Genomic DNA, 25,164 nt, shown 5'->3' with positions numbered 1-25,164 from the left:
ACTGTTTTGCCTGTATGTCAAGGAACCCAGGTACAACTCAGCACCTGGCCAATACCATCCGTACAGTGAAGCATGATGGTGGTAGCATCATGCTGTGGGGATATTTTTATACTGGAGGAACTGGGGACTAGTTGATGCTGATGCAGCAGTGTACAGAGACATCCTTTATGAAAACCTGTTCCAGAGCTCTGGACCTCAGATTGGGGCAACGGTTCATCTTTCAACAGGATAATGACTCTAAGCACACAGCCAAGATAACAAAAGAGTGGCTACGGGACAACTCTTTGAATGTCCTCGAGCGGTCCAGCCAGAGCCCAGACTGGAACCCAGCTGAACATCTCTGGAGAGATCTGAAAATGTCTGTGCACCGACGCTCCCCATCCAACCTTATGGAGCTTGAGAATGGGAGAAACTGGCCAAAAATAGGTGCCAAGCTGGTAGCATCATACATAAGACTTGAGGCTGTAATTACTGCCAAGTTGCTACAACAAAGTTTCGAGCAAAGACTGTGAACACTTTTGTATTTTTTCATTTTTTATTTCTGATAAACTTGCAAAAATGTAATCTTTCTCAAATAAACATTTCAGATTAAAAGGTCTCACTAACAATGTCATACTGTTAGTAGAATATTTTATCACTGCATGAGCATGATAAAGACACAGTGAACTTCAGGCTGTCCTGCTGCAGCAGTCAATCCATTCTGCATGAGGTTATAGTCATAAAAGGTCAGTAAGCCTCCAGCGAACACAAACTGTTCTGTGAGGACTTGCAGAGTACAGCACAGTAATAACAGGAAGGCTATCGCAGTGTTTCACAAAAATCTGAAAATACAGAATTTAACATTTGCATTACAGACAGTGTCAAAAAGGTTAACAATATTTGTCCACACAGAGAAAAAACACATTTTCTGAATCACAATACTACACAAAGACAACAACAGCTGCCTTTAGGTCAGTGTTTAATACACAATTTACATAAAACTAGTGTTTACTAGCAACTGCAATGATTATTTTGACATATTGTCACATTTGTCTTACTTAGAATTAGACGAGAAGACATAAAATACTCTCTTGAAGGTGTAAATATGTATGAATTTACTGCCGTCAGTCAGTTAACTTAGCTTATTACAAAGATTAACAAACAGCTGGAAACATCTATCTCAGAAGTAAAAGTATATTCACCTCTAATGATGATAAACCACGCTACACAACACATCTCCTTTGTTTCATCTGCACAAAAACAAAGTGTATAAACAGCTGTTCCCTGTGGGGTCTGTCGATAGTCACAATTAAATATTTTAGACATGACAGAAATGAGATTTTATTTTTATTTGAAAGGTGGAAGTCGAGGAAACACATGAAAAGCTGAATGTCTTTGAATAGTTTGAATTGTCAAGGTGCAGAGCCTCTCCTGCTGAACGCCCTCTTTGAAATCACACCTGAGTAAAGGGGCCGAGGCGTTTTCAGGAAAGTAAAGCCCACCTCCCCCGAGCTGGAGTAGATGCTGCCACTTCCTTGATCGCTCCCAGAGTCCCAGTAGCTGCCCTCCTCTTCTTCCTCGTCTGTTTCCTCCTCTTGCTCCTCCTCCGACAACTCCTGCTTGAGCTCCTGGATGCCGAAGTGAAGCTCCATCAGCTGCCGGATCAGAGCTTGGTCCTGGGAACGCATCTCCATCTAAACCCAAAGGACACATCTGTTGAGTTTTTTGTTTTTTTTTTTAATTTCTACACGTATTGAGTAATCGATAGAAAGAAACAAACACACAGGATGATAAAGGAAAGAAAAAGATAAAGAGTCTCCACGAACAGGTCCAGGGACGGTGTGAAACCACAGCCATTTCATTTGAGAGCTCCCTTCTTTCAAATGCAAATACATCTTTCTGCCATTCTCCTTTTTTTTTAATGAGGCACTGTCTAATTGCTGGCATTGTAAAATAAGATATTCAGAATTCCACAAACTTCAGATTCCAAGTTTGGACTAAAGAGTGAAGAATGTCTCACGCACACACAAAAAGAGAAAACCTTCAGGGGAGATCTGCATCTCTTTTTTCTGTTAATTACAGCAGCGGGCTGAGAGTGAAAGATGTCGCTTTCAACTGCCTTTGTGAAGAAAAGAAGGCATGAGAGAAGAAAGGTGAACTTTCTCTGTGGGAGCTGGAGATGCAGGCATACTGGACTCCACCTCCTCATTCCAAACACCAGCTCTTTTCACTATACTGTAGAGTTCCCTGTTGTCTTTATCCATAGGAATACATGAACAGACCATATTGAAATTTTATTAGAGGGAGGGGAACAACAAAAAATAACATGTATAATAACAAAACATAATGCTTTGTTTACTCATCTGAAGATGTTGTTAATCAGGCTGTAAAAGTGACCGTTAAATGGCTTCAAAACAGCTTTTCAAAGTTTTAAAGTTACCTCGGTGGACAGAGATCAAATATTGCAGGAGAACCTCTGCACTGCAACAGTAGATGTGCCGGTTTGGAATTAGAATTTGTTATGAAGTAGGATTGTGTGTAGGATCCAGTGTTTTTGGGACTTATTTTATGTTGACAACTTTATCAAAAGGCATTAATTAAGTTCTCAGATGATGTCACAATAAATTCAAACGTTTGACCAACAATTTGCAAAACCTTCTATCGTCTCGGCACAGTTTGTTTTTGCAGCACGAATAGGACTAAGCTGTTCTTTTTTTTTTTTTGGCTATGGGCTGTTTTGTCCAGCTCCTGCTCACAGACACGGTCTCTATGTGCTCAAGACACTCGGTTTCCATGACGAGCTGTCTGGGTGAATGCACTAAATGCCAAGTGATATATCAGGCCGTGACAATGAGCCTCACACAGAGATGTAAACTGACATACACATACACGCTTGGACACATAATAAACACACACGCACACACACGTCTTTTTTGACTGGACACTGTGGTTTAAAAGGGGCTGACATTGTAACATGACCTACATGCATCTTCTAAGAACAGAAAGCCAATAACTTGACCCAGGGGGTCATTTTGCAGAGGTGACAAACGACAGACAATAAAATGCTAATATGCTCCCTGCAATTTTACATCAGTCAAAGACCACACAGAGCGATTTACACGCAACTAAATGATCTATTCAAGCTATTTATAATACTTTAGATCTTTCCTCATGTACAATAGCACCCTGGAAAGTCTAGCAGCACCATAAACACCATGGATATAAATTTTAAATGAATGAATAAAGATTGACCTCAGGTTTTATACAACATATTAATTCACTGTGGCTGAAACATTGATTTCAGTACTGATACAAGGGAGTTCATAACATGTTAGATCCACCTCTGGTAAACCACGTATTGATAGAAGTGACAGTGGCCACTTTTATTAATAATTTTTTAAAAGTTATTATAATAAATTAATCAACAATATCAAAATCCATGAATCTACTATAATGAGCAAGGACAATTTAAATTGGTTACAGATTTAACTTTTCAGTGATTAAAAACGTTAAAAGAATTATTTATCCCTGCAAAAGCTGCAAAGTCTCACTGTAAGGTGTCAGTTAGACTCTGTTAGACTATATTCACAATTGCACAAGATAATCTCTGTGATTAATTTATAAGATAAACATAAAGATAACATAAAACATAATACATTTTTAGGATTTTGGGAGCTTTCTTGTTAGTTTTATGGCAGCAAAAGTTCAATTTGAGTACATGGTGACCTCACCTGAATCCTAGCATTAACCTTTGCACAATCCTTTGTAGATATAAGTAGCCTATGTGGGTGTGCAGAAGATTTGATGCAGCATATTTTATAATTTAATCATATGTTTACTGTGGAAAATCAAAGTAGAAGTAAAAAGTACAGTTCAATATGGATTTAAAATTTAACTCTTACCAACTCCCTTCGCAGCCAAGCCAGTGCACTCTCAATATCAAGTCTGCTGCTCTCTCCTGCAGCTGTGCGTCCTCTCATATGGTCAGTCCTGCTCTGGGGGTCCCTGCAGGCACTTTGCTCAGCTGGTTTGCAGCCGTCAAAGGTGGTGTTCTTGCAGGAGAAGTCCCGCAGTCTGGTTAGAACCACTTCCATCATGTTAGTGTAGTTGTGTTATCTCTTCTCAGCTGTAGAGCAGATACAGCCTCGTCTGATCTCTCTGGTCTCTTCTGTTATGAGATCCCTGGCAGTTCTGAGGACTTATGAGGAACTCACTCACTCTCCTTCTATTCTTTCATACACACTCCTGTCCCCCCCACCCCACCCCGCTCTTTCTCTTTTCCTGCTGTCTGTCTCTCAAACATCCCCCCCTCCAAAGATCCCAGCCCCCAGCTCCATGGCAAAGTGACTTGGCATCACTTGAGTGTACATGTGATGAAGCAGGTCTGACGTCAACGCATTGTCTGGATTCCTGGCCTGGAGTGCTTTACCACTTCTGGCATGTGATCTCACACAATACAGTGATGGGCGGTTGCCGTGGTAACAACAGTTGTGTATCTTGTAAAATACTGGGGCTTGTTTTGTCTGTTAAAAGTCGGCGCAGGAGGACAGAGCCTGCGTACAGCGTGCGCACATGTGGTGCAAGCAGAGCGCTCGTGGACTCTGTGAGTTGCCCGTTGCAGGGTCACAGTCTCAAGAACAGTGTGGACAGCCATGTGTAACTAACCCTTCTTGTGCCATTTCTCCCCTCACAGTGCAGCCCCTAGCAACGCCATGCCACCGCTCCATCTATTCACACACACACACACACACACACACACACACACACACACACACACACACACACACACACACACACACACACACACACAGAGCAGCTCGGCACACCACACACAGGCCCACTTTCTTGTATGGACCAAAATAGACCAGACACACAGAAAGCTATTTTAAGCCGAATTGTCTACACTTTTAGACCTTTTCAAGAAAACAAACGTCACCACTCTCAAAAGAAGTACAGAAGTACCCCTCAAGCACCAAGGCGGGACTGTTTCATGTTCTTAATGATGCTGTCGAGAAGACTGAGGGGTCCTGATGTAAGTGGTTTGAGCTGTAACGTCACAGCGTGCATTGTGAGTGAGAAAATAACTGAGAACTACAAGTAGTATTTAACCTCTAATCAATATCTGTTTATAGTGTACAGTACATTTACTTCAGTAGAGTATTTCACATTTAGGGTACCACAGATATTTGCAGGGTCTCATACAATCAATTAAAATAAATCAAACTTCTACTAACTTCATACACCTGTCTGTCACTGAAATGACCAAGTTTTATAGTAGCAACAATACAGTATATCAGTATAGTAATAGTATGAGCTACTACTTCTACTGTAGATAGAGAAAAAAAATCAACATTGATTAATCAGTTAAACTGTCTCTACTACTCTCCTTACATCATATATATGTATATATATGTATACATATATAGAAGTGGGGCAGAACACATCACAGGTGGCTCACTGTCGCCACACTGTGGTACATTTAGGAATAAAATGTCTTTCACAGCTGCAGAGATTCACTCATCTGATTTATTGACTGGAAAACTTGAGAATTACCTACTCAGCATGTTTGCTGCTACACATGAGGAGATTGTCTGTGTGATAGATATTTTGAAGAGCTGCCACGCAAAGTCCAACTTTATTTGATTTAGTCTTAGTGATTAAAAGTTCAAAAGTAAGAGTTACAGATTAGATCAGGTGTTTCCCAGCTTTCCAGAAGCATCATTTCAATGCAATCAGAGCTGATTTATATATAAAGATGATGAATCTCAGGGCTGAGTGGGTTTAGAAAAGACTGATCATGTGATAAGAGCGCACGGCACTTAGTTTGATTGTATAGTGGCCAAGTGCCGGCTGGTCAAAGGAGGTGGGAGGCTCCCCCAGAGCTGCTATTAACAACGAAATGCCCACTGAACCAATTACTGAGAGTAAAGTTTAGAGGCCATGGCGCAGCCTTCAGTCAGTCCAACATTAAGTTATGACCTGATGTGTGTTTGTAGATAGATTATTTCTATATATACATATATATATATATTACTCTGATCACTGTTTGTCGTGGCATTTCCTCCCATCTGCTGCAGTCGGCCGTGAGTTTGCACACAGTGCAAACGCTGGTGGTCACAAGGCTGCAGCAGATATTTAGCTGTGTGCGCCCCGGTGGGTTTGAGAGGATGTTCATCAGCTGCTCGGTGCGTCCGGAGAGGAGCCAGCAAAACCTGGAGACCGACGTCAGCAGGAGAAATTTAGTTTGCTGTAACAAAAAAAAATCATTTTCATCTGAAAGTAACTTTTTTTCTTTTACTTTTTGTTTTAAAATTTTTTTCGACTTTGAGAGTTTTATTTATCAGATTTTCTCCGGAGACGTCAATCATGTCCCAAAACAAGGATCCGGAGAGAGTTCCTCTGGTCACAGATGTGAGGAACTCATACACCACTGTGGACAGGTAAATTTTTATTCCTTACATTTCTGCTAAATATTAAGTAAAATGTGAAAAAGAAAAACATACTCCAACAGTTTGTTGCGATATATTAAAAACAAATTCAGCTTTTTCTATCCTGGTGAGTGAGTTTCACTCAAAGAGCTCTTTTGTCTCACTTACTGTAACTGGTTGATCTGTGGGCTGTGTCTTTGCTCACGGTCCTGTGTGAATTGCTGGTTTTTCCACACGGGACTGGTCTGGACTGGGTCTATGAGGGACTATAGCTGTGCGCAAACTTGTTTTCGGGTCATCCGGATGACCCTTAAAACCCCAGGGAGGTGTGCACAAAGCACGGTGAACCAAACGGTTCAGTAACTGACGTATCCCTTATAAAATAAACTTTAGTGATAAATTAATCTTTAAAATCCACATTTAAAGTCGCTTTTACATTTGTTCTTCGTTTAAAACATGCTGAGATTTAGTTATTTTATATTTTGTACTGGTCCTAACAAGCACCTTTTGCAGCTTTTTATGCTTTTAGACCTCTGTTAATTAAAGATGAACTAGTACTGGACTATTGTAAACTATTATTGCACTTTTTGTTGAAATCTTAAAAAGCTTGTTGCAGCACCCAAATAATCTTTAAAGAGTCCGTTACCCACTGTCATATAGTATAAATGAATCGTCTTTATTCTACTGTTTTTGCAGCCCGTCCATGAAGGAGGCAGGACTGAGAGATGCAAACGGTGGAGTCAAGCATTGCCATGACAACAGCCATGCTCAGGAGGACCGTGAGCGAGAAAAGAAAGTTGCCAGGAAGAGGCTGTGTGTGGTGTCTGTCATCTGCCTGATCTTCATGATCGGTGAAATTCTCGGTGAGTCGCTCTGGTTTGCTCACTTTTTAAATTAATGTAATTCCTCATTGTCTCTCCGGCTTTCAGTTTCTTTGTCATGTTTTCATATCCAGTTGTTTTTCCATTATCTGATGCCTGATTAGCTGATATACAATACTGACAAGTTATGTTTTGTGGCTGTGATGTTAACTTGAATTTGAACATGCAGTATTTCCTCTCTCTTTCTTTCTGCAGGTGGGTATTTTGCAGGCAGTCTTGCAGTAATGACGGACGCCGCCCACCTGCTGGTGGACTTGCTAAGCTTCATCATCAGCCTGTTATCCCTTTGGCTCTCCTCCAGACCTGCCACACACAGGCTCAGCTACGGCTGGCACCGTGCAGGTACAGTGTTGACAACATACGTATGAGTCGCCGGTTGCTTCTGTCAGGAATAATCTTCCTTTTGTTTCCTGGTTGTGTTTTAATAGAGACAGATTGATGCAGGATTTTAAGTTTAAGTGATATCTGGAATCTTAATTGCTGAAGTGCTGGATCTGTTTCACAAAGACTCTTTTGACTGCTTCTTTATTACAACGACGAGCCAGTTAAAACTTTAAACGTTTCCAAGTCTCCAAGTATGTGAAACAGATTGTACCAACTTTTTTTTGCACTGCACATCGAGTCTGTACCGTCTGTCATTAGATTTTGTTGTGACGTTTAGTTTTTACATATAGTCCTCCTGTTAGCACTGTTGTACTTTAGTACTTTAGTGCAGCATTTCTTTCTTAGGAGTAGTTCAACAATTTAGGAAATGACGAGACATGAGATGAGAAGATGCTGCGTTCATGTCAGAAAATATAATGGGAAACTGAAACTCCCTGTCCTATGGCGAAGCTGTTGTTTTCTGCCATTGCTAGAGACACCAACAATCTCTGCAGTTAGTTTTTACAAGTCCTTCTTTTTACTGTCCCAGTGACATACATTACATATGCAGTAAATAAATAATCAGGCTGTGTGATCAGCTTGTCCTCAGGTGTTTTACATTTCATTCATGTCAGGTAGTAAACTGATTCCTGATCCGCTTTCACGGCTGTTGCTGTTTTTCTCAACTTTCCCCTGTTGCGACTCTGGGGTCCTTTTGTCTCTGTGTCGCACTGTGGGTCGTAGTGAGGGACACGAGAAGAACAACATTAAACATTTATGTAAGGTTTTTCAAAGCCAGATTTGTTAGACAGGGCTAATAAATGGCAAAGTTAAAGCTTGGTTTTCTCTTTTGTCTGTGTTAATGTACAAACTTAAACTTACTATACCACTGAATCTCATGTCTAGTGGGCTCTGCTGCACAGTGATGTTAATATTCTTGTATAATATCAAACTGCATACAGTCTGTGCTAATTTAAATGTTTTTCAACAGAATAACAAGGCCTAATCTGTCACCATTTGACCAGAACATCGGTTGAATGTTAGCCTGGTAATTAGTGCTACACAAATAATTAGACCTCTACAGTTGTGTAATGTGTTGAATTTAAAGTTGGCTTCTTTGTGTTATTTGGTTCCTCTGTTATTCAGACAAACCTCGAGTCAGTGTTTGTTGTTGTTGTGTTTCATCTTGTTTTTTTTCCCCTGCTCATCCTTTCACCCATGCAGAGATCCTCGGTGCGCTGCTGTCAGTTTTCACCATCTGGCTGGTAACAGGAGTGCTGGTTTACCTGGCTGTGGAGCGCCTCATCAGTGATGACTACACCATCGAGGGCACTGTCATGCTCATTACCTCTGGTTGTGCTGTGTTGGCCAATATTATGTGAGTAAAATACACACACAGCCCTTGTTTATGCAACTTTCATCAGCGCACAGTGTGTCTTTTGAATATTTATGATTTAATTAAAGACAATACAGAGAGGAGAGCAATCCTAAATCCAGTGTGATGGAGCGTTGCAGCAGTTTGTGCAAAAATCTTGCACAGAGACGTTTAGCTTCACACTTTGAAAATACGTTGTTCCCTCTGCCAACAGCATGGCCCTCACCCTTCACCAGTCTGGCCACGGTCACAGTCACGGGGGGCTCAGCTCACATGGTCATGGCCATAGTCACAAGAAAGGAAAAGGATGCAATCACGTCTCAAATCATGCCCACTCGAATAACGTAGACGTGGAGCTAAACCATGGTATGTTCCCCTTGTACCAGTCATTATTTTGTCACTTTCTTCTCAAATATGATCAGCACTGGCTGTGAAACAATTAACTGTTCAATCCCCCATGCACACTATTCTGCAGTGTGACTGAATATGCACTATGGAGGGCATTACAATCCATTATAATGACATTATAATGGAATATATAATGAATTATAAGCTAGTGTATAATTAGCTTTAGTGTGCTGTTATTTTTCTCCTGTCAGGACGGAGGGCTAAGCAGGCCAATGCCAGTGTGAGAGCAGCCTTTGTCCACGTGGTGGGAGATCTTCTCCAGAGCCTCAGCGTGCTTGTCAGCGCCATCATTATATTTTTCAAGGTTAGCAGACTGTCTCAGTGTGTACACAGGCTGAAAAGCCTAAGAGAATGTCTGAACCATACGGGGAGTGAAGGAAAGTAGTCAAGAAACTATGAGCACTGGACTTTTCTCTTGTTGAAATTTGTTTAGTATGAGCTTTACTTTGGTAATTGCATGAGTAATTATTAAGTATGTGTTTTCCTACTGAGTGCAAAACAGAAGTACAGTATAAAGCAGTGTTTGTGCAGGACATGGGGAGAGCTAATGATAAATGGACAAGGAAATATAAAGTTCCATAGTAATATGTTTCACAGTGTACCAACTTAAAAAAACACAGGACAAGACAGATACAAATATATAACAATATTAGTTTATTTTAGACAGTGGATTATATTTATACATATATTAGCTTAATATCATCTGCAGTCCCTGGGAAGTTGATGTTATTTTGATGATATCCACTGTTTTGGCTTTTTTTAGTCAGTGTGTGGTTACTGCAGCACCCAGTACAGTAACTCTCCTTTATGAATTCCTGAATTATTTTCAGCTTCTTAGAAGACTTGGTATTCTCAGCGTCAAAAACACACACCCTTGAGGAATGTCAAACAACACAAGGCTGTGGCTGTTTGCAGCAGGAAAGATGCTGCTGTGTTTTCTGTCCACGCGCTGTTTTGTTGCTTGCAGAAGGCTCAGTGATCTTCAGTGGGCTGTAGATCCTTTGGCTATGCAGAAAAATTATGAGCTTCCCTTATAGCACATAAACACTAAATTCACTGTTACTGTCCAGTGTGCCTTAATGCTCTACAGCTACTGTAATACGTTTCTTCCTAGAAACCATTACTGGTGTCTTCCACAATGTTAAATGTGGACACATAGATTTACAATGCAGATAAACATGTCTGATAATAGCTAGTAGTCATTTTCTGTTTTGTTTTGTTTTCCAGCCTGAGTATAAGATGGCCGACCCCATCTGCACCTTCCTGTTCTCCATACTGGTGTTATGCACAACTTTCACCATCATGAGAGACATCATCATCGTCCTGATGGAAGGTGAAGCTCAAAGGATCCATATATTCATTGTCTCTGACTTCATAATCATTATCTCACAGTCTTAGGCTTACTAAGACTTTGTTTTTTTTTTCGGCTCAGGCACTCCATCAGGGGTGAAGTACAGTGAGGTGCGGCAGGGTCTGCTCTCAGTGAAGGGGGTCACAGCGGTCCACAACCTTCACATCTGGGCTCTCACCATGAACCAGGTTATGCTGTCTGCACATGTAGCCATAGGTGAGATGAAAGTGGTCGAATGAAGACGTTTTCTTTTGAGACTATGAGCTGTTTGATGTCTTTTTTATTATTATTTAAAGAATGTTTTTACAATTAGGCTAGCTGTTACAAAATAGCTTCATTTTCAAACTCCTTCAACTAATTAGCATCCTCCCTATAAAGAGCAAGTGGTAGACACGTAGTATAAACACACACAGAGCGATTCGTGTTTGTTTATTGTTGTTTCCTTCTCTCCTCCACAGATGACTCAGTGGACGCTCAGACTGTGCTAAGAGAAATGACCCAGGCTTGTTTCTCCTCCTACAACTTCCACTCTGTTACGATTCAGATGGAGAGAGAGGCCGACTTGAAGCCTGGATGTACTCTGTGTGAAGACCCCAAGATGTAGGAGCCTGCTCAAAACAATATCTGAGCGCAGCAGAATAAAGTCAAGCTGTGGCGTAGCTGTCAAAACCTGTGGCGAGAACAGTATTTAGTTGTTCTGCGCTGCTCACTGGACCCTGACGTTTGGTGTTTTACTGTGGCATTAAAGCCACAAAGTGTCTTCATGTTGACACTCCTCAAGAAATATTGATATTGAAATATGTTTTGATGAACGGCAAGCTGGCGCAGGATGTAAATGACTTCAAGGGGAAATCTCCTGTGTGAAGTTTTAACTTGTTTAAAACTTTAATTAGTATTTTAAAAACTTTATTCAAGTTAAAATAGAAACCACTCTTCACTGTTCTTCTTCTGTGAATCGGTGCACGATGAATATGATTATCTTTGTTGACGTAACTGCTTTAAACTTTTAAACATACATCTTAACTAATGCGTTGTGAGCATCAACCTGCTGTATCAACGTGAGACACACACATAGGATACAGTCACATCCATTTGCACATGTTCTGGCACGTGTAAATACAAACCAAATAATATTTCTATTCATGATTATAATACCTGCAGTTCTGTATGTGGAAGGACTCAAGTGTATTTTTACATGATCAAAATGCCTTCTGACTGCTTTTTTACAGTTGTAAGGTTCCCGTTGAGATGAATTATTAAATAAAATATTCCTTTTTCAAATTCTCTCTTATGAGTTTTGCTTTCAGAGTTTCATTTACAATGTCATAAATGCCTTTGTGACAAAGCACAGTATCCGTTTAACCCCTTACTTCCAATATAGCTCCTCTGTTGCCCAGCAACAAGCGTAAAAATGGATCGACTGTCTTCAGGGCCATGTTGATCCCCATTAGCAGTCCTCCATTTCCTTGACCTTGAGCCAGTTTGTGTGATTTTTAATGCACCGGGGTGGTCGTTCAGGGGCACCAGGGGCCACCGACATCCTACTGGCACTGAAGTGTTTACGGCTCGTTTGAGTTTGACCTTCTTCTGGCCTCCTGTTTCCTGCAGCGAGGTCCATGGGTGTCCTGAGCTACAGTAACATGGTCAAGGGCATCATTAATAACAACTGACACATAACTGGCTGGTGCCCATTAACTGTGGGTCTTTTATTATAGAAATATATACAGTAAAGACGCATAGTATGATATCATCGGCTATATAATTTAAAATGTTTTGAGTTTTAGGCTGAAAAAAAGTATAATATCTACATGACCTTTGTCTAACACATCATCAGTGTTTGAGGTGAGTGACATGTTCAAACCCCGGGCTTCATGTGCATCATGTTATGCATATTTTCCCATGTTGTGTATATGTGGTACTAAAGGGAACTGTGGGACTAGAATTTAAAACAGTTTGCAGGAACAATGATTGGCTGCACAGTGTGAGTTTGTGATCTACTGGCACTGTTTGTGCACCTGTATTAATGATCATTAAACTGCAGCAGGAGCTTTAACTCAGTGAAGTGTTTAATTGTGTCAAATAATTCTGGTGCCTCTCTCCCACCAACACAAAAGAACACTATAAATACAGTGGGTAGATAGAACATAAGAAAGAAATGATCTACTGGTGTTGGTGCACTGCTGTATGATGGTTGGAAATAATAATAATAATACACACACCCACTTACACAGTACACATTCACACGCCACCCACCTGCTCACATTTCATACACTACATCCCTAAACCTTCACCTAATTCTTGGTCCAGAGACTTCCGTACATGAAATTTGCTGTGAGCAGTTGATTGGACTTTACATGCCGCTGCCTTCGGAGCAGACTGTTGTATTCCCTCCTCTCTCTTCATCTGAACTTAGCCCCGAAGGGACCAGATCAGTGCATATTTAATTAAAGCATGAGTAATGCACTAGGTGGCTAGATAATCCGTTTTAGTCCTGATACCCCCTGAGCTAATAATTATAGTTTGGTTTGTATTTCCTCACTAGGGGTGTTCTATCTGCCTCCCTTTCCACGTTTGTTACCATTCACTGTCTACAGCTCATTTTTCTGGTTTTACTCTCCGTTTCTCTTTCTGGATTCACTTCATCCTCCTCTCTCCCATTCTTGCCGTCTCGCCCTCTCATGTTTAAAGTTCAAGCCCCTGCAGCACTGGCGAGATGATGCAGTACCACGAACCTGCCATCAGTTTCAAGGTAATCTGTGTTGCCTTATGTTTTTCAGGCCAGAGGCCACAATTACATGCAACAGTGCAAGGCATACAGTTAGCTGCTTGAGACGCACAGCACGGCCTGTTTGTTCAATATTTAATTTGAATCCTCTTCCAGCTGCTCTCCAGTAGGATTTGTGACTGCGTAACCTCATAAAGTTGGTCAAAGTAAAAGTGACAAGATTTCTGATAGCTATGCCTCGTGATGAATGAAGGTCTTTGATATTTACAAGAATGTTTTGTGTCCATCAGATTTGATTACATTGAGGTGAAAAAGCCATTTAGAATCAATGCATTTTCTATCAGCTTGCCGTGATGTGATCAATATCTCCTGTTATTTCTCTATTCACTTTGATCAGTGATGATAGATGGGCTTTCAAGTAGCTAAGGACATGCAGACTCCTGCCTTTACAGTTGTGTCTCCATGACAAACACACACATTACCACAAACACACAAAATAAGCATGCACACATCCAAACACCTTTGCGTTTTCCCACCTTTTTCATTTATGTGTGAATTTAAAAGTAATTTCTTATAATGTAACAGTAGGAAGAGCATATTCATTACAGTACCTGCCTCCACCAACTCACCATCACTACCCCTTCATCCCAATTAAACACACGAGGAAGACAGGCTGGATGATTATGGAGAAACTCATTTCCAAAAGGCATGCCTCAGTTGGTCTGGCGGTGCAGCAGATGGGGATTCTAAGAGTAACACTCATTCATCCTGGCAAGCTAACCAGCACTTCTTCTGCAATTAAGAAGCTGTGGTTAGTCAAGTGAACTTGACACAGTGGTTTTCATTTCACTGTTGCATGCGGCAGATAAGGTGTTTTTAGAGAAAGAGAATAAGTGAAGAGAAATTACTCCAGGTTATTATTACACAAAATATGTTTCAGATAAAAGAAAATTGAAATCCAAACTGTAACCCTAAATTGGAATGAATAATGTAAATTAAGTAATAGGCATTCTAATCTACTTTTTCAGTCCCAGTCAAGCCTGAAGGCAAAGCCTTTTCTTTTTCAATAAAGCTCTTATTTCCAGTCTCTGCAATTTAGAACAGTAATTCTGCTGCATGGCAGAGCACATGCTGAAGAAGCAGCCTTATGGGCTATACACAACCGCATCTTTCCGAGACCTATTTGAAATTAATTTAAATTCTGATGGTTCACAAAATAACACCAGCACAGCTGTACAGTATAAGTAATAGATGAATGTATGCATTCAGCATACCCAGTTATGGGATGGAATTGAATTATGCTTACTAAAAAAATTAAAATGATGCATGAGAAGCGATCATGGAGTAGATTGGCCTAGGGGCCGACGACTCAAACAGCATGACAACTGACTGTTATATAAGAGCAGACCACCACATGGCGCTGTTATTCTAAGCAGCCTGATCATTTTGTCGTGCGCCTCGCTTTACCGTAATATTGTTATTGCTTTTGGGATATTTGCAGTAAAGGAGTCCACTTAAAAAATAAATATAGGTTATGTTTAGTGTCAGTGATGCGTAATTTCATTTTGTATAATTGAAATATTCTCATCTACTCAAAATAACATCAAATTACTTAAAACTAACTTTAAAGCCGCGCTTCTATTCCATGACTTACCGCCACTGGTGAACTCTCGCGATACTTGGAGCAGCAGCGCTTCTGGGAGCAGAGCAGTGGATCTGACATGTCAACAAAACAGATTAATTATCAGCACACAGGTAACAACACATCGACTAATGCGCTTTGAAATAAATACGAACAACCACCGCGATGTTAATTTCATGTGGAGCGTTAAATGACACCAAAAGTGAACCGAGACACAGGTGGAGTAGTGTGTGGTGTGACTTAGCTTTGGGGACAACTGCTGCACTTTTACACGTTAGCTAATTAACCCGCAGGGTGACTGTTCGTCTTTCTGTGTCCTGAAAGTCCAAAATAGCATCTAATAGGCTTCTACGAGCGTATGAACTTTTTCTCAAACCTCGGAAGACAACTTAAACTAAAGGCTTTTACGTTAGCACAGTGACTTTGACTGTTTTTAGCCAGGCAGCGTTTGTTTAATTAATCTGTGACAGGTGTGCAGCTCGTAAAACGCCCCGCTTCACTAGCAGCTGTTAAATAAATGGTATTGCACATTATTAACCTGCTCCCGTGTTTGACAGGTCCTAAAAAACAAAATATTTCATATAAAGGATACTAATAAATGACTATCAGTCAACAGTTTTCTATTAGACTAGAGCAAGTGCAACAGAAATGAACCAAGACAATAACATTTGATGGTTCAACCCTCTCCAGTTACCACTTTTCCCACTGTCACATTGAAGTAAGGAAAAATATATTTAGACTATTAGTAGAAATTATGTTTATTTTTCACATCTGTCTGATGTTTTACAAACCAAGCAAACTCATGGATTACTTGTTGGGATATTAATTGATAATTAAGATATTCATTAGACTTACATTAACTCAATTCCCTTCATTTTGCTCTACTTTATCTCTCTTACACCTGTCGAACACTTAATCCAGGCATGTAACAGTGTGCTGGCGTAAAATAACTTCACCTGGACCTAGACCACCTTCTCCATCATCTTCAACGCCGTCTCCATGACAACCCCTCCTCTAGTATCACCTTTTGGCGGGCAGCCGCCACCGCAGCAGCAGCAGCAGCAACAGCAGCAGCAGCAGCAGCAGGCTCAGGCAGCTCGTGATGTCAACACGGCCTCACTGTGTCGCATTGGCCAGGAGACGGTCCAAGACATTGTCCTCAGAACCATGGAGATATTCCAACTCCTTAGGAACATGCAGGTCTGTCTTGCTCTGTGTTTCTGTCCACTTGCCCGTTAATCTGCCAACGTTTAGTAAAAAGTCAGAACGTCTAACAAATGAAATATTTGTTAATTTTTCCTGTTTGCCATTCATTCTCTCCTAATCACGTCTCACATTTTTCCTTTAAAAGACACTTATACATACACATACAGCATAAAAGGAGTAAAAACTGCATTCATAAGATTCACACAAATCAGAAAGAAACTTCAATCCCCGAAGGAAAAATCTGTGTAAAAATAAATTGTAATGTAACATGACAAAATTGTATTTTGCAAATAATAATGACAACTGTCAAAGATTTTCTTTGATGTGGTACTTACAAACTAGACGGTACAAGGAGACTGATTACTAAATGCGCCTAAGAGACAGTAGAAAGTTTATTGATACATCTCAACAAACATGTAAACTTGAAATGGATCTTTTCTTTTTACAGAGGACTTTTTGACATGTTACGTTTGACATGTCTAAAACTTATTGATTGTTTTCTGCTTGAATTTTAGGGAACTGTCTGAAAGATTGGTAGATGTTAGAAACACACAGTGTTTGGAAAATGGGTCCAAACAATGGGTGATGAATAGAATGAATTTATTTTAGTTGAACATGCAGTCTCTCACATATGCTAAGCAGCTACTATGTTTGTTGACATCAAAATGACAGAGTAGTACAAATGTTTTTTATCTGCCAATCAGTGGAAAAAATGAATGCTGCATATTTGTAACATTATTGCAATACAGCACGTGTTGTGTAGGTGTTTAGGTTTTTGGGCTTATGGGGCGTTGTTAGAACAAAGAGAGCTATTTTAGATAAATGCCTTAACAAATTGTGTCCACAGACTTTTTCACATACTGATCTTTATATGTTTGCATAATAAATTAGTTTACTGCATTCAAATAATGGCAGGTTGTTCGAATGTATTTAAGCTAATGGATTGTTGGAAATTACTCTTTGTATGTGTTTGCTCTTCAGTTTATGTGTAGTTTAGCTCTGATGGTTTCTGGAAGATGAGGTCAGCATGAGTTTATCATGGATGTCTTCTTGCTCCTCTGAGATGCTCCCCCTGCACCTTGTTAAAATCACAGGCAGAGACAGGCCAAACAAACATGCCTCAGCCAGCAGAATGCACAAACAGCATTGTTGTGGCTTTTTTTCAGATCACAGACTGCCTTTATACTCATATAAATTCTTCATTTACCTTCTCTTCGTTGCCTTTCTCCCTAGGTCTCTGTCTGTCTGTCTCCCTCCCATCTGTTTCTCTCTTCACTTTGCTTGCCCTGAAGGCAGGCTTGTTTCATGCTATGTAGGATGGTTATAATCAGACAGTGCTGCCCCAGAGGCTTGTCGATCCCCTCAATAAAAACATGTCTTGTTTCTCTTTAACACCCATTCTTGTTAAAAGCCTGTGATGTTGCTTCAGTATGAGAAAGACAGAACACATTTAAAGTGCTGCAGCTGAAGCAGTTAACCTTTTGTTTCTGCTGAGTTTGTTTGGAAGTTTAAATTGTGATATTATTATATTGTCATGACCAGATACCATATTGGTGCTTTGCTAACATATGTTAAACTGTTCTTCTGTTAGCCTTTTCGCTATCAACCTTATCTGAAAGAGAACTATCTCTTTGTTATCGGCGTAAAACAAGGGGAATGTATTGTGAATTAGCTGGAGGCTTCTAATGGACTAGTACCAGTTAGGGAACAACAGAGGCTTTGTAGTGTTTTTGGCAGTCAGTAGGTATCAATAGCTTTTGCTTTTTATTAGCACTAACAAAATTGTAGGTGAGTACTTAACCAACGTTTCCTCTGTGGTGCTTCTCAGCTGCCTAATGGAGTCACTTACCACCCCAACACCCATCAGGACAGGCTGGCGAAACTCCAGGAGCACCTACGCATGCTATCTGTGCTCTTCCGCAAGCTGCGCCTTGTCTACGACAAATGCAATGAAAACTGTGCCGGTCTGGACCCCATACTTCCAGAGGTGAGACAGAAAAAGCTGAGTATGGAGGTTAAATTGTTTCCACACTGATGTGACTGGAGGTGGTAATATTTTCAGTCAACTTCTTCCACAATATAAGATCTTTTTGACATTCAAACAACATGCAACTTCTTTATAAGGAGTGAAAATGTCACACACAGTTTCAGTCACCTGTATTTGCTACAGACACTATGTGCAGCACACGCCAGTACGGTAGCTCGAGTAAATTTTATAAACCTGATGTGAGTTGATGCATGTTGACAGTGGCTTGATGTTATATCATAGGTTGACATGCATCATTGCACTGCTGGTGTGTGGCCCTAGATATAAAACAAGTTATAATGTGTGCCAGAGACTGCAGATGTGTGTTGTCCTCTACCCCTTTATCTGATAAAATTCATTCAAGTCAGACAGCACCATATTTGTGTAATACACTATGAGCCTCACATCCCTGCTTCTACACAAATTGAGCAAAAGCCTTGAGGAGAAAAAGCCCCCTTTCCTAAAATGTGTTGACCCTGAACAGAAACACCTGTGGAACTCCTCTAGAGCTAAATTGGGTTAAGTATACACCACATTTCAAGGGGGCAGATGCTAGAAAAAAATCTTGCCTACTAAACACAGCTAAGGATAAGGCAATGCTCTACTTTATTTACTGTGTAGTTGAATTACTTAAATTTGACTACAAATGTCTCTTTTAAATGAATTAAAAAGTAATAATAAAACAAAATAAAGGTTAAACACCCCTCTGTTATCCACTATTATTATATTTTTATTTACATTTTGACATTATAGGAAATCATCAGTTTAATTATTCCCTCTAATCAATTTCATAATTAGTTCAAAATATGCTGTTCCTATACAATACGTGTAGTTGTACTTTGATTTTATTTTCATTAAATTGTCTCTTGATTGTTGCACTTTTCAACTGAGATGTTATCTTACCTCAAATCAAGTTATATTTTCATAGAGTACATAAACACCTGCAGCTGCCGTTAGAATTAGCAGGATGTGCTGCTTAAGCACTAGAACTACATTTTTAATTTGCTGTGATTGATTGATCCTCCCAGATGCAAACATCAACACATGCTGTATGTGCTAGTCACGCATATTTTGTGCTTTCAGCCAGTGTCTCATAAAGCCTTTCACACAAGTACAGTAGCTTGCTAAATTAGGATGTTGTTCGTTTAAATGAAGTAGGCTGTTGTTACTGCCACACCTGCTTAGTCACACACACACACACACTCTCACATGTTTACCCTCTGGGACTCTCATCTCACCTACTCCCTCTAGGTGTGTCTTTCCTTTGCTTGCAGCAGATTCAGCGGTCGTTTGTGTGAGTCTCTAGAGGCTCTTTACTGCTGGTTAGTGGTCATCATCCACGTTCAGGAACAGCAGCACCTCAGCTCAGCCACTCTACTCAGATACAGAAATACACATGCGTGAGCACCATTATATCCTAGAGAATACAACATAGACGTGCATGTGGTGAAGTACAGCATGTCACAATGGCCTTTTTTTCTATACACATGCACTTACGCAGACACAAATGTACTGGCTGGCCAAGCACAAGACTCCATGCAGGGCTACAGTGAGGCTATCCACCACTATTTGATTGGATTTATGACTGCGGCAGTCCCTTCCCAATTTCTACAGATTGGCTCGGAGCTAATCTCTCTCACCAGACTCCTACGGAGGATAAAGGAGGATGTGGGAGGAGACCAGTCTTAAATTGGAACAAATTTGTGATGGCTGCCATTGTGTACATTTTCCACATTGAATAGTACAGTTGCTCAGCAGCATTTCGAATGGTCTATTCACTGGTTGTTCGAAATGACTCGTCTGCAGTTCTGCCCCTAGAATCAAAGTCTGTGCAGGGTTCACTTTGACATTTTCCCGGCGTAAACCTTAGCCATCTAGTTACTTTTTCTTCCCCTTTCTCTCTACCTTACTTAAACGTTTATACATATACATATTTATTCCCCTTGAGGCGGAGACCCAGTCCAGTGCTGACCGACCAATAGTACAGCTCACCATATTTGTCTGGGGCTGAGGGTTGTTGATTTTGGCCTCGGCATGCATGCCATTTATCATCCCGGAGAATTCAGGTGCTCGCCTGACAGCCATTCACTATTGGCTGCCTGAAACAGGAAATGGAATCAATGACTCGGGCAGTGTGACCTCATCACAGCCTAATTAGCAACAGACCCATTTAATGAACAGCTGGAGCAAAGGCACAAGTCAGCATTTTCCCCTTTTCCTTTCCAGCTGTTGTTTGTTGCAGTTTTTCCACCCTTTTTGTCCTCAGACTCTTTCACATTTTCTCCCTCTTCCTGTTTCTATCCCTCTTTTTCCACAGTTCATCTTTCGCTCTTGTAGCTGCTCGATATTGCCTCTCTCTATTTTCTTTCTCTTTCCCTCAGTCTATTTCTTCACATTAGTGTTGTTTCCCTGCCTTTCTCTCCAGCTTTCTCCTCTACTTCTCATCTAATCCCCTTTCTCTGTTGTCCAAGTTCTCCCCCCTTTTGTCATTTCCTGCAGTGAACAGCCTTGCCATTTAATTTCCCTCTCTCCTTACATGGTTACCCCACTATTTTCGTATTATTTTGTTATTTTTTCAGTTCATCTTTTTCTACCCTTTTCCTCATGTCTCAGTGAGGCAACCTGGAGAACTTCATTAGCCCATTCTTCTCTGTCAGGCACAAAACCACATCCATCTTTCTGTGGGAGAAGCAGGGGCTATGACTCACACAGACAAACTCACACACATTTACTTCATAGCTACACGTGCACCCTCTCCCTCTCCCTCTCTCTCTCTCTCTTTCTTTCTTTCTTTCTCTCTCTCTCTCTCTCTCTCACACACACACACACACACACACACACACACAATGCACTCTTCATCCATCTTTCCCACCCTAGTCAGCACATTTAATTTTCCCCCACAAGCTGCCAAAATCAGCCCACTACCTTTAAAATGTGATATGTCAGGCTTTGGTCTGAAATTATCTAATGAAAAAAACTTTCCTCTTTTTCTACTTAAAGTTTTCTTGAGCCAAAGACAAGCTCAGAGTTTGTCTGCTGTAATATCCTGCACATGTTCTTACTGTCTGTTCTCCCTCTGAGAGTCAGAGTTTACAGTTTGGCATGGAGCTCAGCCTGGAAACTGACAGGAGCACAGAAAGTTTTCCAGATTACATCATTCTGACACATTTGTGTCTCTCTTTTTGTATTTCTGTGAGTTTTATCCTCCTTTCCATGTTTTCTTGCTCTTTTCTCATCCATTTCCTTGCCCCCGTCAACCCTGCTCTTTCCTAGTCTGACTAGACCTTTCAGTCTGTTCCTCTCTCCTCCTCTGTTTGGCTATATTTCTGTCTGCCTATTTTTTCTTCTTTCATGTTAGTCTTGACGTTGGCTGGCTCCAACCATACACTAGTCAGTCATTGCTTCCAGACGAAGCAGCTTTCTTGAATCATTATCTACTGTCCGCAGGGCCTCCGGTCCAGCTGCACAACCTCAGGTCAAACACTGTAGTCAAGCAGAATAACCTCAAAGACTTTGCACAATTTAGATTAGCATTGTTGCCAAGTTATTATTGGATCAAGGTATATTCTCTCAATCTATGGTTTTTAACTTTCACTTGTAGGCAATAAGTATAACAAGCTAGTGCAGAGAATCTTTACAGCTTTAATTGAAACCCATTTAACATGCTATCATATGCCTTGTGCACAAAAGTGTTTATATATGGATAGTTCAGAGAGTGAAACTGTAAAATTGAATTTGTCAACATAACTGCTACGTGTTTTCAGGAAGTGCTGAAATACACAGGCACTTTAGCCTTTGTCAAAATCTAATTGTAATTATAAAGAATAATATCAATCACATATTTCCAGTGTAGGTCTTCTATGTCCTTGCTGTATTATACCAGGAACTGTGTTCAACACATTCATATATTAGCTGATGTGTGACTGCACCAAGCCTCTGGCACCCCTCTGCTGCAAGGTGACCACTAGGGGGCAGTGTGATGTAAAGCAGTGGGCATTGACCCTGTCATCTCTCAGGAACACTGCCTCGCCTGAAGGCTCTTGCACATCAGCCTCACTGTAGTGTCAAGCATACAAGGTCAAGCACACAGAGCGTTTAAAAATGAATTAATCTCCCACTCACTTTCTCTCTCTCTTTACGTTGACGAGAGACAAGTGAGTCTCACTCTGTGTTCGAGAGCTTACACAGAATCCCCATTTTCACTGCTTCATGAGAATGGCTAGGGACCCATTGGAGGGAGAGAGAGAGAGAGAGAGAGTCCATGTCCATGTGCGATTCTGACTTATGCCAGCAGACATCTACAGGCATAAAGATCTACTGAAAAGACAATGGTCTGAGTAAGAGGACAAAGGTGCACCACAGAGCAGATTATAATAATGAATGATTATTGCGATTACTGGTTTGGGAAATTGTCACACTTTTTAAAGTGATCATCTTACAGTTGTCTTGCTTACGGTAAATAATATAATCAGATTTTTGTTTGCTGTGACTTCCAGCAACTGATACCCTTTGTGGAAGATGATGGCTCCAAGCACGAGGATCGTTCAGCCGGCCAGAGCCGCCCTGCGACTGAAGAGAGGAGAGAAATCCTGGAGGTTAACAAGGTATTGTGTTCTGTATCTTAACTGCGCAGCACTATTAGGATTACAGGTTTGAGTTCCAGCAGGCGGTAATGAGACAAGAAGGTGGGGCTAATAAAAGAATAAATGGAAAAAGAGGTTCAAAAACTGATATCATGAAATTTGATCACAGCTTAACATGATGTTATTTCAGATCTGCAAAGTTTCAGTTCACAGCTGAGATTCATGAGCCTTCAATCATTTTAAATCACATCTACCTGAGATTTAGGGAAAACACTGTGCCCAAAATCTTTAATAGGGATGGCATTCATTACAGATTAGCAATTTTACTCGTCGTCATTAACTCAAAGTTTTAATAGCTGACTTTCCATTATCTGAATAGCAGCTATCCAGGTTGTAAAAAGAAAGATGGTACAAAGCAAATTAAAGAGGCTACACTTGATAAACTTTATTGTCTGCTGATAGAGTTTGTGTGCTGAAGGCGGGCATGATGGTACACGATTTCAGAAACTTTTCTGGGCCAGAAAAGTGATGTTTAGTTAATGTCAAGCTCTTTATAATATTATATAATGTGAACTATGGATCCTGCTCTAGGCCAGGAGAAATTAACCCACGTCGTGCTGTGATCCAAATTTATACATTTTTGTCACTGTCTTGTCCCTGTCCCTGACTCTGACTCTATATCTAGTGCCAAAATATCAACTGACTTCGTTGTTGCCTGTGAAAAAGTTGTTTATAAATCACAAAGCTCTGAATATTATGGGCCTGTCTTGGTTGAAAGGCCTCTTGAGTGTTGTGAACTGAGACCATTTAAGGCTGAGTGTAAAGTAGTTTGGATGAGAGTCAGCACCTCCAAATCTAAGGTTATGGACCTGAACCAGAAAACTGTGGATTGCCCTTGTCAGGTTGCTGCCTTAAGCAAAGTGTGTATATCAAGTGTGGAAAAGATGAAGTCTGAGATCCACATCGAGATTGGTTTTATGCCAGCATTGATGGGGTGTTATATTGGACATTTGTGTTAAACAGAACTGAGCTTGATGCCTGAAGGCAAAGCTCTCAGTTTACCAAATCATCTAGGTCCCAGTCCAGGCCATTATGTCTGAATAGTTAACTGTGTAATAGCTAAGAGCACTCAAACATGTTTGGTTTCTTCCACTGAACACACCGTTTTCAAAAATTGTAACAATAAGTGAATTTGTTCTAGGATGCAATAAAAGATTCAGATAGTAGTGTAATGACCTATCTCTATAGTATATAGATGTGTTTCAAAAATCAAAGTAGTATTGTATGAACTGACCATGGGCTACAAAAGCTGAACAAGACACAAGCTAGTGTTATATCAACAGAGAGAATAAAAAGATGAGTTGTTTTTCCATATATTGTGAGTGAGGTCAGACATCAAACACACCTAAGAGCTTTTTCTTATTTATATTCTGTCAGTGATGTTCATGTGTATTTGGCTAGCACTGATATAAAAGCTGCTTTATGACACGCTGAAGTACAGAGCCGACAGCTTTTCTTCAGACTGACATGTCATGCTGTCAGTCAAAGTCGCTGTTTGTTGAAGGAAGATTTAGGCCTGAGTCACGGCTTAGTTTAATGCTACAGACAAACAAGGTAAAGCACAAGCATTGAGATCTCTTAGATATAAATAAAGCATAATTAAATAGAAAAATCTTATCTGCCAGAAGGTGTTGATATTTTAGGGAGATATTCTTAAGTTATAATCTTCATCATCTTAAGATAGCTGGTTGATTTATCAACACTTGTACAGTTGGGCCCATAAATAATGGAACAAAGATAGGATTTTTCTTTGGCATTTGAAATGAAACACTAAAGATGTGAGCAAAGTCCAGGCTTTCCGCTTTAATTCAAATGGTTTGACACAGGCGGAACTTTATCCATTCAGTAATTACAACCATTTTCATACATACACACCAGTTTTGGGGGGGTGTCATCAATAATGGAAAAAATATAATTATAAAAATAAGGATTGCCCTAAATTTTTGGATCAATTCCCTCACAGTCAGTGCCTGAAGTCTGGAGCTCGTGGACATGATCAAATCCTGAATCTCTTCCAATGAGGCGTTTTTCCAAGCCTTTACTGCAGTCGACCTCAGCTGCTGCCTGTATCTGTGCCTAGGTCTATCTGCTTTTAGTCTTGTCTTCAGCAAGTGAAAGGCTGCTCTATTGTGTCGAG

The 25,164-nt window shown here is 40.4% G+C and overlaps 3 protein-coding genes across 3 annotated transcripts in view; 2 read left to right on the top strand and 1 right to left on the bottom strand.

Moving 5' to 3' along the window:
• Positions 1 to 654: 654 nt before the first annotated feature.
• Positions 655 to 4,155, bottom strand: LOC113154909 (protein FAM167A-like). Its single transcript, XM_026349346.1, has 2 exons — positions 3,882 to 4,155; positions 655 to 1,673 (listed from the first exon to the last, which is right to left on the bottom strand). Exons 1-2 carry the CDS (start codon positions 4,074 to 4,076, stop codon positions 1,392 to 1,394), a joined length of 477 nt encoding a protein of 158 aa, XP_026205131.1. The 5' UTR covers positions 4,077 to 4,155; the 3' UTR covers positions 655 to 1,391.
• Positions 4,156 to 6,146: 1,991 nt separating this feature from the next.
• Positions 6,147 to 11,957, top strand: slc30a8 (solute carrier family 30 member 8). Its single transcript, XM_026348931.1, has 9 exons — positions 6,147 to 6,419; positions 7,104 to 7,270; positions 7,484 to 7,630; positions 8,876 to 9,029; positions 9,241 to 9,392; positions 9,626 to 9,738; positions 10,662 to 10,767; positions 10,867 to 11,001; positions 11,244 to 11,957. The coding sequence occupies exons 1-9, from the start codon at positions 6,346 to 6,348 to the stop codon at positions 11,387 to 11,389; spliced, it is 1,194 nt and encodes a 397-aa protein (XP_026204716.1). The 5' UTR covers positions 6,147 to 6,345; the 3' UTR covers positions 11,390 to 11,957.
• A 3,221-nt stretch (positions 11,958 to 15,178) lies between these two features.
• med30 (mediator complex subunit 30) overlaps positions 15,179 to 25,164 on the top strand; it is a 31,696-nt gene continuing 21,710 nt past the window's right edge. The window contains exons 1-4 of the mRNA XM_026346975.1: positions 15,179 to 15,265; positions 16,074 to 16,352; positions 18,187 to 18,345; positions 22,881 to 22,988. Coding sequence (XP_026202760.1) covers positions 16,152 to 16,352; positions 18,187 to 18,345; positions 22,881 to 22,988 — 468 coding nt within the window. The 5' untranslated portion in view covers positions 15,179 to 15,265; positions 16,074 to 16,151. The remainder of the gene's footprint in view (positions 15,266 to 16,073; positions 16,353 to 18,186; positions 18,346 to 22,880; positions 22,989 to 25,164) is intronic.

This window comes from Anabas testudineus, chromosome 11 (assembly GCF_900324465.2).
Source record: "Anabas testudineus chromosome 11, fAnaTes1.2, whole genome shotgun sequence".
NCBI classification, from domain to species: Eukaryota; Metazoa; Chordata; class Actinopteri; order Anabantiformes; family Anabantidae; genus Anabas; species Anabas testudineus.
The sequence above is the reverse complement of the archived record's forward strand: the minus strand, read 5'-3'. Positions and strand labels throughout refer to the sequence as shown.